Source organism: Mesoplodon mirus (genome assembly GCF_964341445.2).
Source record: "Mesoplodon mirus genome assembly, chromosome: 9".
NCBI classification, from domain to species: Eukaryota; Metazoa; Chordata; class Mammalia; order Artiodactyla; family Ziphiidae; genus Mesoplodon; species Mesoplodon mirus.
This window is the reverse complement of record NC_138985.1, coordinates 74,510,220-74,524,307: the sequence shown is the minus strand read 5'-3', so window position 1 is coordinate 74,524,307 and position 14,088 is coordinate 74,510,220. Positions and strand designations below refer to the sequence as shown.

Below are 14,088 nucleotides of genomic sequence, written 5' to 3'. Positions count from 1 at the left end.
CGTGCTTTCGAGCTGTCAGCCAGCTCTGAGAGGCTGCCCCTTTGCAAAGGAAGTTAATAACGTAGCTATTTCTTTCTTGTTTAAGAACAGCTGGAGCAAACTCTCTGCATTTAAAGGGCTCGCCTGATTATGTTGGGTCCACCCAGGATCACCTTGAGTAACTCAGAGTAAACTAACTAGAGTCCTTAATTACATATGCAAAATCTCTCTTATCATAGAACATAACACAATCACAGAAGTGATATCCAATCACACTCACAGGTTCTGCCCTCACTCAGGGGAGGGGATTAAGTAAGGCCTCTACATCAGGAGACAGTAATCTTATCATTCTGCCTACCACTCATAGAAATGCTTAAAAAAGAAAAAGTCTTCAAACTAAACACCAGATAGTATTGCAAAAGAGAATTGATGTGACTTGGTCCCAAAGTGATTCACCAAATAGGCACGACTATATAGTAGAAATTCATAGATGAAGAGTAAACTGTGGGTTGAAGCATTTTTTGTTTTGTTTTGTTTTTGAGGGAGAGGGCTTGATATTCAAGATTTTTCTCCTGGCCTTCACACTCAGAATTTGGAAAGGAAAACAAATTACTCCACTACCATACCCTTCCTCTCATAAAGTAGTTGTTTTTCAATGTTAATATAGAGAACAAATTCCCCATCTGAATCTTTCCCTGGACAAAGGACATCTAGGACCAAGCATAAAACTGGAAAGACTGTCACAAGCAACCATTTCAGGACACTAAAAATCAACCAATGGCACACAATGAATTGAGGAATGTTTATTCTTGAAAAACTGCTTGAACTTCAGGAAGAACAGTAAGACTCTGACCCTTTTGCCTGAGGTTGCTCCATCTCCACTTGCCCTCAGCTTAGTAAGAAGAGTAGTTTCATCACTGTGAAACTGGCTGCAAAAACCAGTAAGTCTACTGCTAATGGGGCAGACTTGATTCAACCAGGATTCAAAGATCCCTGGCTTTGTTGGCTAAAAGTGATGGACTCCATTGGGAATTAACAAGGAGAAACTGCAGCTTTGCTAACTCAAAGTTTTGGCCCTAGATTGGACAATGAAGATCAGCCAGAAATTTAACAGGGAGACCCTGATAATGTGAACATTATAGAAGGGCTAAGATGAGGTCTCCGTACATCCCTGATTGATTGGGAAACTGTACCTGTGTTAGGAAGACCTGAAAGAGCCTAAGAAAAGTGAAAACTGAAGGAGACTTGAGAACTAGATGCAGCCTTGAATGTATTCACCAACCCATTTGAATACATTTCCTTTCTTTCATAAAATATAAGAGGAAGACTTCCCAGATCATTCTGTGTTTTACACTAATACCAAATCCAGACAAAGACATCACAGGAAAGAAAATAACAGATCAATATCCTTTGTGAACACAGATGCAAAAATCCTTAATAAAATATTAACAAACTGAATCCCACAACATATAAAATGGATTATACACCATGACCAAGTGGGGTTTATCCTAGGAATGCATGGTTGTTTTAACATCTGAAAATCAATTAATAGGATATACCAAATTAGTAGAATAGAGGCTATAACTACATTATCATCCCAATAGAAATAGAAAAATTATTTGACAAAATCCATCACCCACCCATGTTAAAACCTCTCAACAAGTTATGAAAGAAAAAGGAACTTCCTCAATTTGATAAAGGACTTTTATGAAACACTGCAGATAACGTCATACTTAATGATGGAAGATTGAACGCTTTCCTCCTAAAATCAGAAACATGGTAGGGATGTCCACTCTCACCACTTGTAGTTAACATTGTTTTGAAAATTCTATTCAGTTTAATAAAGAAAGAAAAATAATAAAGATATGTGAATTGAAAAGGAATAAGTAAAACTGTCTTTATTTTCAGACAACATGTTCCTGAATGTAGAGAATCCTAAGATATTTAAAATAAAACTACCAGAATTAATAAGAGAGTTTAACAAGGTCCCAGGATTCAAGATTAATATAAAAAATCAATTGTATTTATTTATATTAGCAACAAACATTGAAGAACTGAAATTAAGAAAACAATTCCATTCACAATATAATAAAAAATGCTAAGGAATAAATTTAACAAAAGAAATGCAATTACTCTACATAGAAAACTACAAAACATTGCTGAGAGAAATTAAAGGATGCTTTATAGAAATGGAGAGATGCTTCCCACTAATGGATCAGAAGACTCAATAATGTTAAGATTGCAATACTCCCCACATTGATCTATAGACTAAACACTATTCCATTCAAAATTGTAACATCCTTTTTTTTGGTAGAAATTGGCAAGCTGATCCTAAAATTTTAATGGAAATGAAAAGAAGCCAGAATAGACAAAATTTTTGAAGAACGTGGTTGGAGAACTGACACTATCTGATTCCTTACTTCAAATCACACACAATTATTAACTCAAAATAAATCATAGACCTCAAGGTAAAAGCTAAAACTAAAAACTTCTAGAAAAAGTGCAAGAGAAAGATCTGTGTGACTTTGGATTGGGCAAAGACTCTTAGATATGACATCAAAAGAACTATACAAAAAGAAAAAAATTGATAACATGTACTTTATTAAGTTTAAACACTGTTCTGCACAAAACATCATTAGAAAGAGAAAAGAATATTGGGAAACAATATTCACAAATCATATAGACTTCAGTATAGCAATGATTATTTTAATTAACATGATTGATAATTTTCACTTTCAAAATTTTAATGTATGCAGTGTCTGCAGTGTGACACTCAGCAGTCTATAAATTTCAAGGTTCAATAGATCTGGATTGGAATTACCAGCTAGCCAGTGAGCAGCTGAATCACTGCTTAGCTGAAAGGCCTTAGATATATTGCTTAACCTCTCTGAGCCTCATATTTTTCATCTGTAAAATGGGAAGTAACAATCTCATGAGGGTGCTGTGAGGATTAAATGAGATATAGTTTGTGAAAACACCTAGCGGAGAGCTGAAAGAACAAAGGTCCAAAGGTCTTTTCATGTTTTCCTAAAACTTATTGAGGTAGAAGTCAACATTAAAAAGCGTACTCAATGAGAATTTGTTTGATAAAATACAATTTATTGGGTTTTTTCTAGTTATAAAAGAATATATAATTTTTATAGAGATCTTTAAAAATACAGAATACTTTTAAAGAATAAAATCAACTGTAATCCCAAAACTCAGATGATCACTACTGATATTCGGGTATATTTCCTTTCAAAACCATCTAGGTTTATATTTATAGAGTTTGGATCTTGTTTTTATTGATTTATTTAACTTCTAAGTTTGAATTGTTAAGTAGACAATCTAAAATTAAACATCTTTTTCTTTCAACAAAACATTTGTAAGAAATTTGGCAGTAGTAAGCCTTTGCTGGCAGGTGGGAACTTTTCAAGTTAGCAGCTAAGTTAGTGGATAAAAATGATTGGGCATAGTCTAAGATGATTTTTCTATCTATGCACCTATCTATCCATTTATTCATCATCTGTCTACCCTTCTTTCTATTCATCCATCTATTCATTCATCCATCCACCCACTCACCCAATCATCCATCTTTTTCTATTCATCCATCCTCTATCTATCTTAGAATTCAAATACAGAAGTAAATGGAAAAATAAAGTCATACTTTTTCTGAAATTTTTCTGAAAATTTCTGAAAATCTGATTGGTTAATTTCTTTGATAATAAGATCTGACTTTGCTATTTAGGTTTATACAGAGGACATTTTTCATAGTTTGAATGAACTAAATCTGCAGCTCCAACATTTGACAAAAATATCTATGAAGTATGCAATAAGATAAATAATTTTGCTTAAAATATTGTATAGGTAAAAGTGTGTTGAAAAGAACAATATTTCAACTTGTCAGTTCTTTCTGAGTATATTAGGTTTTAACAAGGCCTCACTCAATGAAATTGTAGTAGGTAAAATTAAAAGATAAGTCTTAGTAAAACTTTTTTTAATATTTCTCAGAAAATGAGAAAGTGAAAGACTCCATTGATTGGGTAACAAATGTTTTTGCAAGGCAGGTGGTTTCTAGTTCTTTGCTTTTAACACAATTGAAGGGAGACAAATAATTTTCAATGATAGATCACTATCAGATTTTTGACATTTAACTCAGAAGGAGTTAAAGAATTGAGTGACATCGCCATATCAAAAGTCCTTCCATTCTCATTTACTTATTTAAGTAAGCATGTTTTCTCAGAACTTACCTCTTTAAAAATGAAAAATAAAACATTGGGATTAGCAGATGTAAGCGTTTATGTATAGAATGGATAAACAACAAGGTCCTACCATATAGCACAAAAATTATGTTCAATATCCTATGATAAACAATAATAGAAAAGTATATATTAAAAAAAGAATGTATGTATAACTGAATCACTTTGCTGTACAGCAGTAATTAACACAACACTGTAAGTCAACTAAACTTCAATTAAATAAAAGGAAAAGAAAAAAGAAAAAGAAAAACAGACATGATATTTGACATGAACCTTGTTTATTTACATGAATAAGTAATATTTTTTAACAGATACAGGTACTAATTTAAACAGCCCAACCATCTCATTAAGAGATTTAATTCCAAGAAAATTTTGCCTTTATTATTTAGAAACTGTTTATCAAATTGACAATACATATTGCTTAGATAAGTTAATTTTGCTAATAAAGAAAACTCTATCCAGAAGAATTTTTAAAGTACTTCTAGGGTTTTATTCCTAAGAAATTAAAGTTTTTATTTAAATTTTATACATATTTTTAGTGTTAAGAAGTATAATAGTGTGAAAAAATACTTCCAACAATAAAAATACATTACATTGGGATAAAACTCTAGTGGAAGAAAAATTCAATGAAGTAGATTTTTATTGAAATACGAATTCAAGGAGAGGAATTATCAAAGTATATTTTTCACTGTGAAAAAGAACTTGATCATATATTTTTTAAAGTAGATGAGAGTTGGTATAAGTCACTATAATATTTAGATTCCTTTAGAAACATATAGAAGACTAATGTAATATTTCTATTATAATATTTACAATCTTCCTGGAATTTTGCAATGAATGAAATTGACATCCATTAATAATATTTTAACATCCATTAAAATGTAGAAGCATACATAGTTTTTCAAAGTTCTTTTGGGGGTTCAGAGCAAAATGTTTGAAAACCATTGGTTTGCACTCTAGAGCATGGTAGATGGTGGAATGAGAGGGGCTGGATATCTAGAATGGCCTTGTTCACGAATCTGGTAGTTGGCATACTGTTACTGGGGTTTGCCTTCATGTAGCCTCTCCAGCAGGCTAGCTCAAGCTCATGGCTGTGAAGGTCTAAAAGGGCAAAAGGGAAGATGCAAGGCCTCTTGAGGTCTAGGTTTGGATCTGACATGCTCTCACTTCTATGTTCTACTGATCAAAGCAAGGTCACAAGGCCAGATTCAAAGCCTGGAAAATAGATATCACCTCTTCATGGGAGGAAGTATAAAAAGTCTGTGGCCATTTTTAATGTACCACACAAGAGGGCTTTATTATTCTATTCTGTGGGTACCAAAATCTGGGTTCAGAGAGTTTAACCATCCTGCCAAATACAACAGCTCAGGGGCTTCCCCGGTGGTGCAGTGGTTGAGAGTCCGCCTGCCGATGCAGGGGACATGGGTTCGTGCCCTGGTCCGGGAAAATCCCACATGCCGCGGAGCGGCTGGGCCCGTGAGCCATGGCTGATGGGCCTGCGGGTCCGACCGCAAAAACAAAAAAACCCAAAAACAACAGCTCATAAGTAATAGAAGCAAGATTTGAACCCAGGTCTGTCTGAACCACAAATTCTTCAGTCTCTGCTGTACCATAACTTCTCCCTTCTCTTTCCTCCCCTCCACTCTCTTTTCTTCTCCTACCCACTCTCCCTATCCATGTCCAGACTGAGAGTAGGATGCAGAAGAAAAAGTGAAGTTGCAGTGTTCATACCTGGGCTGTGTGCTGCCATCTCTGGCTTGATAACTAATATCTCAGGGAAACAAAGTTGGCTGTAGGATCATTTTGGGTGATTGTTTTCCTACCTTTCTTTCTTATTTCCTTTTCTCTTCACCAACATGAGAAAGATCTGGGATAAAAGTTGTTGATTAGAATTACAACATATAAAACTATATCCTCTGCTCCCACCCAATGAGCGAAATCTGAGAACAGAATTTAGGTGTTTGTGGAGGGGCATTGGGTGGGGAGAGAGGGGTCAGGTGAGGAATGCACTTGATAATGTCATGCTGGTCCAACAGGGGTGCAGGGGCCCAAATCCAGGTGTGGTGTGACTCTAAAACCTGTGCTCTACGCTTCTCTAGGGCCTAAGCCAGAAACAAGAGTCATCCTTGATTCTCACATTTCTCATCAATTTATTAATAAATCCAATCGGGTCAGCCTCCATAACAGATTCCAGATTTGCCCATTTTCCTCCATCCCCACTGCCACTCATTACTCTATCCAATCAGTAATCACCTCTCTCCAGGACAAAAATAGCCTCCTTCTTCATCTCTCTGCCCCCAAGATCCTTCCTCCTCCTGACAGCCAGCATGATATTGTAAAGACACAGATCAAATAGCAGCAGCCCTCTCCACAAAACACATTCACAGTTTCCCATTCCTCTCAGGTTGAATCCCTACCTCTTTTGCCATCTACAAAACCCACAGACCTGACCTCCACCTATGCCTGCACCTCATCTCCTAATGTCAGGTTTTCCCAGTCTCATTGCCATAAGGTAGGCACCAGCTCCTCCTACCTACAAAGCCTGCCTGGCTGCTCACCCTGCTTGTTCCTTTCCATTATATGAGCCATTTTTGTGTGTGTTCTTCAGAGAAGCCTTCTCTCTCTATCAGCTCTAGTTGATGTTCATACCACCTCATCCTTGTTGCCCTCTGTTACTTCACCTTGTTCCTTTTCTTCATAGTACCTAAAATTATTTATAACTGCATGCATGCTTACATGTTTACAATCACTTTTCCCTAATAGAGTATGATCTCTGAGAGGGCAGGAATCATATCTGTTTGTTCTCAGCATGTACTTATAGCTCAGCATGGTGCCTGGACTCAATACATACTGTGTTCCAGTCCCAGCTCCCCTGCTCACTAGCTACATAATTGGCAAGGCATCTAACCTCTCTGAGCCTCCGATTGCTGGTCTATACAATAATAAGAACAGTAATTCCTACATCTATGAGTTGTTCAGAAGTTTGAATGAGATGATAATGTATGCAAAACCCTTTGAAATCTGCAGAGAACATTCTAGCCATGTGATGAATTATTTATGCCCTGACTCAGGGTCAAAAATGGAGTGTAGTCATGTCGATCCTGGTTCTGACAACTGCCAGGTGCTTTCAAGGCTTCTCAATGAAGTGTAGGCTTCAGACAAATGAGAAATCTACTAGACTGCTCTCTGCAGTTGGCTGAGTTTCCAGCCAGCACAGATATGATTATAATTAGAGTTTCAAGAGTTCTGTTTCATTTCAAAAGGATTCCGTGGTACAGTCTGCAGTCTACCTGAGATGTGTGTCTAGAAGCAGATTGCTGTGGCAGGTGTTTTTATTCTGGCCTATTTGCTTCTTTTCCTACAATATCAGGGGTGTCTGTTTCTATTATACTCATTATTTTCACTTGCCAGGTGAGAAGAGATTTTCCATATGGGAGATTTCAGATAGTGACCACTGAGCAAAATACGTAGTTCTCACCCACTCTCATCACTTCCTTAATGAACAGTTGCTTGGACAAACTTGCTTTAGCAGACCCAGGCCTTTTATTAGCAGCCAGAGAATAGTCTATAATGGGAGGAATTACTCTGCATATGCATTTCTCCAAGGAAAAAAATTTTTTTAGCCTGTCAAGACAGTAAATGCTCTTATTAGAAACTATAGCAAAGTCAATTTCTCCATTCTTGCTGCTAAAGGATTCAGGACGCACCTCAGTGCAGACCCTAAATTAACAATCCAATGGGAGATGAGCTCGCTGGAAATGGGCAGGGATGTCCAAGGGAGCAGGACTCGAATCAAAGCTGAGCCCAACATGGGCGTTTACATATTTCAAGCCCCATTACCTGCTTTTCTGCAGGGTCCTTTTGATCATAATAACTCTTCACTAGGCAGAGTGGCCATAGTGGCAAGATCCACCCTATCTTCAGAGACAGCTGACTTTTTTGGTTCCTTTTTATTTATCTAATGATTTCCAATTTTAGCCAGCAGTGCTAAGGAGCCACAAAAGTCATGAGTCCTTGGGATTGCTCTGAGTGAAAGAAAAGCCCATATCTGTAAGTACAAAGAAGCAGGTTGGTCTCAAGCAGCACAATTCTCTTTGCATTCATCCTTCCACTCCAAGGATGAAAATAAATACATACCTGTGTTTCAAGTCCATTCTGGGTGCCAAATGCTGCAACTCATTGATAAGACTCCATATGAAGTGATTGTTATTCAAGGTCTCAACCCAATCTCCACTGCGTTCTTCTTTGATTCTGAGCTGCACATCATGACCATTTGCTATAGAATCTGCTGGTTGACTTAAGAGAGGGCGCTGGTTGTTTCACACCAGGATGAAAAGTGGAGCCTTTTCCTGTAATGAGATGGAACAAAGAGTAAGCAACGTCATCAGTGGGATGACTGAGCCAGAACACAAATTCAGTTGCATCCATTAACCGTTTCCTATGGAGGTCCCGAGCAAGTGACAACAGAAGTGTCCCTCGGTTGGTTCTCCAGTCAGTTGGCTGCAAGTCAGCCAACATCTCTTATCTCCTTCCTCCAAACCAGGCTCTTATGTCAGGCACTCAAAATTAGAGGTACTAAGACCCCATTCCTGCCCTCAAGGAACTTACGCTCTAACTCTAAACTCTTAAAAAGAGGCTCCAGAAGGGTAGGTAACTTGTTCAAAGTTATACCATTTTAAGTGACTGATCCAGCATTTGAACCTTGTTTTTTAAAAAAAAGTTTATTTTTTATTCCAAAGCTTCTCCCTTTTCAACTATACCACATTGCATTCTCTTGTCACATTGCAGTATAATTACTTATAATTATTTTAAATTGCAGTTATTAAAATGTATTTAGCTCCACTAACTTAGCAGGTGATTAGCAGGGACATAAATCAAGGTGTAATAGTGCATTATAAATGTTGAAAATATTCCCATATATTAAACATATTTTATATATTTAAAACAAAAGTGAAATTGGTTTATCTCTGGGTGATTTAAATGATGTTTATCTTTTTTACACTGTTGGGTATCTTAAAATTTTTCTGAAATGAGATTGCATTGCATCTATCTTTTTTGAAAAGTTACTTTTAAAATAAAACAAAATATATATGAAAATGTTTTTTAGGCTGTAAAGTGCTAATAAGTATCAGCTACTGAATTCATTGCAATGTAATAAAACCCTCAATGCATGGATTAGGTTAAAAGCACATCCAATCAACCTTGGTAACTGATGTTGATAAATGTCCCAGAAGTAGGTGCTCCCAGAGCAGTAAGACTATGGTTATCAAGATCAAACTATCTCAGATTTGGTGAGCCCAGCTTTGCCCAGCATTACCAGAGGGTACAGAACAAATGAGGCCAGACCCTGGTCAGGTGTGGCAGTGTCTAGAAAGGTGGAAATCTCTCCCTCTTTGTTGGCAATCTCTCATTTTATGGGAGGTTTAAAGAAATGCCCAATTGTACTATTCACATCTGTTATCAGCCACTTTCCCTCAAGGATTCCTAGTGGGAATTTGGTTTTAATGACACTGCATGTGAACTTGGGTCCCCAGCTCCTTGAGCAGGTGGATAAGAGTGAGCATACTTCTGGGCCAGGCACCCTGGAACTTCTTTACTTTGGATGTAATCCTTCTTTTGCCTCCTTGGAAACCGACCTCTGCCAATAAGTGCTACTCCTCCTATCCAAATGAAGCCTAACAATTTCTTCTCAGGCTTACTGATCTTTGACCAACCAACCCCTTGTGTATAGAAGAGTCCCCTCCCTTTGGACAAAGGAGGTTTGGGCTTCCCTAGCAGTTTAGGAGATCAAGGCTGGTGATAGAAACTTCTAGGGGTATTAGCCTAGCAGTTCTGAGCCTTCACACTTATCATACATCAAAGTAGCTTAAGGAATATATTCCTAATTTAATCCAAGGTTCCTTCTAGACACTTACTATATTGGTACGTGCTTTCAAGCAGAGTGCTTTATAGCTGGGAGGTAAAATAATATTTTACAATAGTGTATGCTTTCAAAGGCACCTTCACTTGCACTTTTATTTCATTTAATCATCACAGCAGCCCTTTGGGAAACTTATTTACTTTGCAGTAAGGAAAACAAGGCTTAGAAAAGATGGGTGGTAAGTCCAGGATTCAAGGGCAAGATTCAATCCCAGGTCTTCTGACTCCAAATGTTGGGCAATTTCCACTGCTTTTCCACAATTAAAAATCTGACCCTAGGTCACGGGCTGAGAGTGTGTAGGGTGAGAATGATCTTACTCACAGTGAAGCTGTCCTGCAGAAGGGAAGGAGAGGGGACAGGAAAGGAGCCACTGTCCACTGAGCTTCTCCTCAGTGCTGGCTGTCTTCCATGCACTAACTCCTGTAAATGTCTTCCGTGCGCTATCTCCCCATTTACAGGAGATAGTGATCAAAAAGAAATGGAAATAAAGCAAGATTCAATTACTTCCCCGAAGTCACATAGCTTACAAGTGACAAAGGTAAGCTGATAACCAGTCTTTCTGACCCCCAAATACACAATCTGCTTACCACACTTCATATTTCACTACAACTCAGTGCATTTACATACATGGTTGATTATAAAAAGCATGGCAAAGAAAAGTTCTCTGTTTTAGAAAGGTTTGCGTTTCTAAGGACACACATATATCCCCTTTCTTTCCCCCAACTCTCCAGCACAGCTTTCCATGTGACATGGCTGACTTCTGCTCCCTTGCAGGGTGTATGCTGGTGGTGTCTGTGATTGAACAGCTTGCTCAAGTTCACAACTCAACGGTCCAGACCTCAGTGGAGAGACTGTGCAGCTACTTGCCTGGTAAATACAGAAAGGCTCACTTGACTGTGGGTCTGCGTTTTTTTTCATTCATGAGCCATCATGAGTGAGTTTATACCCTACGTGTGCTTACAGAGGAGGATCTGATTGTGTTATTTCTGTGAGTTGATATTCTTATGGAGCTCATAGAAATTAAAAGGAAGACACAAAAAAATACTTGAGGCAATTTTTTCCCCCGACATTCATTTTCTCTCATAGCAGAATGAGATTGTTATGGACATTTAGGGAATAAAATGTAGAATGGCCGATTGTTGTTTTATGTGTCACATTTATAATGATTTGCCCACCTGGTGATCATGGCCTTAAGTACCAAGAAGGTCAAAATTATGAATGAATAATTTTCAATGATTTTTGTTAATTTAACCACATATACATTCTCAGATGCAAGCACCTCCTTTCTAACACAGAGCTTTATTTAGGCTGAGGAGACAATGGATCTTAAAACTCCAAATGGGAAAATAATCTGGGGACATTCCATTGATTTGAACTGGATCCCTATAAAATCCTCTACACATCCTGCAAAAGAAGGAAATGATTGGTGGTTTAAACAAATTGTATAGTTTTTTACACTCTCAGCAGAAAGAAAATATTGATGCTATTTCTCTTATAGAATACTGTTAGGTGTACAATCACAATGAATAAACTTCTTTGAGAGTCAAATTTTCATTCACTTAATGTTAAGGAACTAATTCTTCAAAGTTGCCTACATTATTATTTTTAAGTAAGGTAGTTGGACTCATGACGATTTTATATTTGATTTAACAGACGTGTCAATGGCATCAAAACATTTTCGGAAAATTTATTGCATGCAGTCTCAATGTATACTCATAAGCTCATTTTTTTAGAATTCAAAAATAAAGACTGGGAGAGGATAATACACAAATACATGTGTTTGCAATGTCCCAGTTTGACCATTGCTAAGACTTTGACATATTTTCACAGAATTAGAAGGTAACAAATAAATTTGAAACGCCCTTTGGCCTCCCCCACTCCCAGTTACATTTTCCTACCACCTCCCTAGATGGAACCATTCATAGGAACTTGATGGGCATTGGGTTTGGCAAATTTTATACTTTTACATTCACTTGTATGAATCCATAGACTATGTGTAGTATTGTCTGTGGATAATTTTTTAACCTTTTTTTGGTAAAAGGAAATAAATTAAAAACACACACAAAATAAATTTAGAGCTTTATCAGTTATTGAAAAGTGAACACCCTTGTAAACATAGCACAGATCAGGAAGGAACAGATAGGTAGCTGCTCCAAAAGTCCCATCCACATGCCCCAACCCATCATAAATTCCTCCTCCCCCCTAAAAAAACAACATCCTGAAGATCACTATACTCATTTCCTTGTATTGCTTTACAGCTTTATCACCCAACTGCGTATCTCCAGACACCATAGTCCTGCCCAGTTTTTAAATTTTTGATATGTCTTTTAAGTCGATTTTAATCTACCAGTTTCCTTTCCATCCCTTCCTTTTCCTTGTAATTTAGCTGTGGTATCTGTCGTGTAGAGTTTCTGCATTTTGCTGATGGCATCCCTGTGGTATGATTGAATATGTTTCTCTGTACTCTGTATTCCCTGAAAATTGGCAGCTAGATCCAGAGGCTTGATGAGACTCCAGTTTGATATCTTTGGTAAGGCTATAAGTGATGGTGTTTTCTTTCAACATGAGGCCATCATAAGTGGTTTTCTCTTTTTTATTTTTGTGATATTAGCAGCTGTTGATGCTCTATGACTAGGTCTATCCGTTCATTGGAGGTTGCAAAATGGTGCTATTCTAATCTATCAATTATATTTCCTTTAGTAGTTGAAATATATTAGAGACAGTTTCCCTCATCATCATCATAGTTTAGGGATGTTTTCCCCCACAGTTCCTAATGGTACTATTGTTCATTCTAAGAAAGGCAGGATAAATGCTTGATTCTTTTGTTTTACTTGCCAGTTTTCCAATAACTCATTGCCTTTGTAGTGTCATCCCAAAGTAGTCACTTGGTTTTCTTTAAAGTATCATTATGAACTCATGAATTTATACACATTTGATGAGTTTCAGACTACTTCAAATATTATCCCTTTAAAGCTCAAATTCTCTCATCTTTGACCAGTAGGAACTTCTTCAAGTTGGCTTCTGGGTCCTTTTGACATAAGTCTAAGTAGTCTTTGTAGCTTCCTCACTAACTAGTGTGACAAGTTGTTCCAGCCTGTCTTGTACATTTCCAACCCCAGGCTTGAAATCAGTCATTTCTCTTAGAAGCTCTGGTTTCTTTTAGTGGGAAATAGTATTAAGACCATGATCTGGGTGCATAGGAATGTCATTGCTACTCAGTTGGTCATTCTTTCTAGACTTCTTCTGTTGACAGTGATAGAAAATATACATATATACATTTACATATATTATTTTAATATAAAATATATGAGTTCATTCTGACACTTCAAATTCAAATTCAGGACTGCAGGATTTTTTTTTCTTAGTTTCTTCTGTATCATATCTGTATCTTCTTTCCACACTCAAAGTCCTAACTCTCAAGGACAGGGGGATTGATAGAATTAAAATATCTCATAATTACTCATTTACCTATCCTTCTTTACACATATGACAGCCTAATTTCTCCATTATTTGAGTATATGGCCGTTACGTACAATATATACATTCCTTTTCATCTTCATTTAGTTTTAGTTCCATCAGCAACTATAAGATTGATGTTCACCACCAGCCCTTATGCAGATGTCTCTCTAGTCGAGGTGCTGTCTAAAATTCATTCCTCAGGAAGGACTCATGGGAACAATATTCCCTGAATTCTTGCACGTTGATAACAAGCTGGCTTGTCCTTTATATTAGAAAGTCAGTATTTTTCCGGATATAAAAATCCTTGGCAGGGACTTCCCTGGCAGTCCAGTGGGTAAGGCTCCGCACCTCCATTGCAGGAGGTACGGGTTCAATCCCTGGTCAGGGAACTAGGATCCCACATGCCACAGAGTGTGGCCAAAAAAAACAAAAAAAAACCCTTGGCACAGTTTCTTTCCCTAAGTGTCTTAAATATGTTATTTAAAAGCCTAA

The 14,088-nt window shown here is 37.2% G+C and overlaps 1 protein-coding gene across 2 annotated transcripts in view; it reads left to right on the top strand.

Moving 5' to 3' along the window:
* Window positions 1-14,088, top strand: part of AOAH (acyloxyacyl hydrolase) — a 180,101-nt gene that overhangs the window by 5,354 nt on the left and 160,659 nt on the right. For both annotated transcript variants that reach the window (XM_082632566.1, XM_082632567.1), the window contains exon 2: window positions 10,912-11,007. In XM_082632566.1, the coding sequence (XP_082488692.1) occupies window positions 10,912-11,007 (96 nt within the window). The remainder of the gene's footprint in view (window positions 1-10,911; window positions 11,008-14,088) is intronic.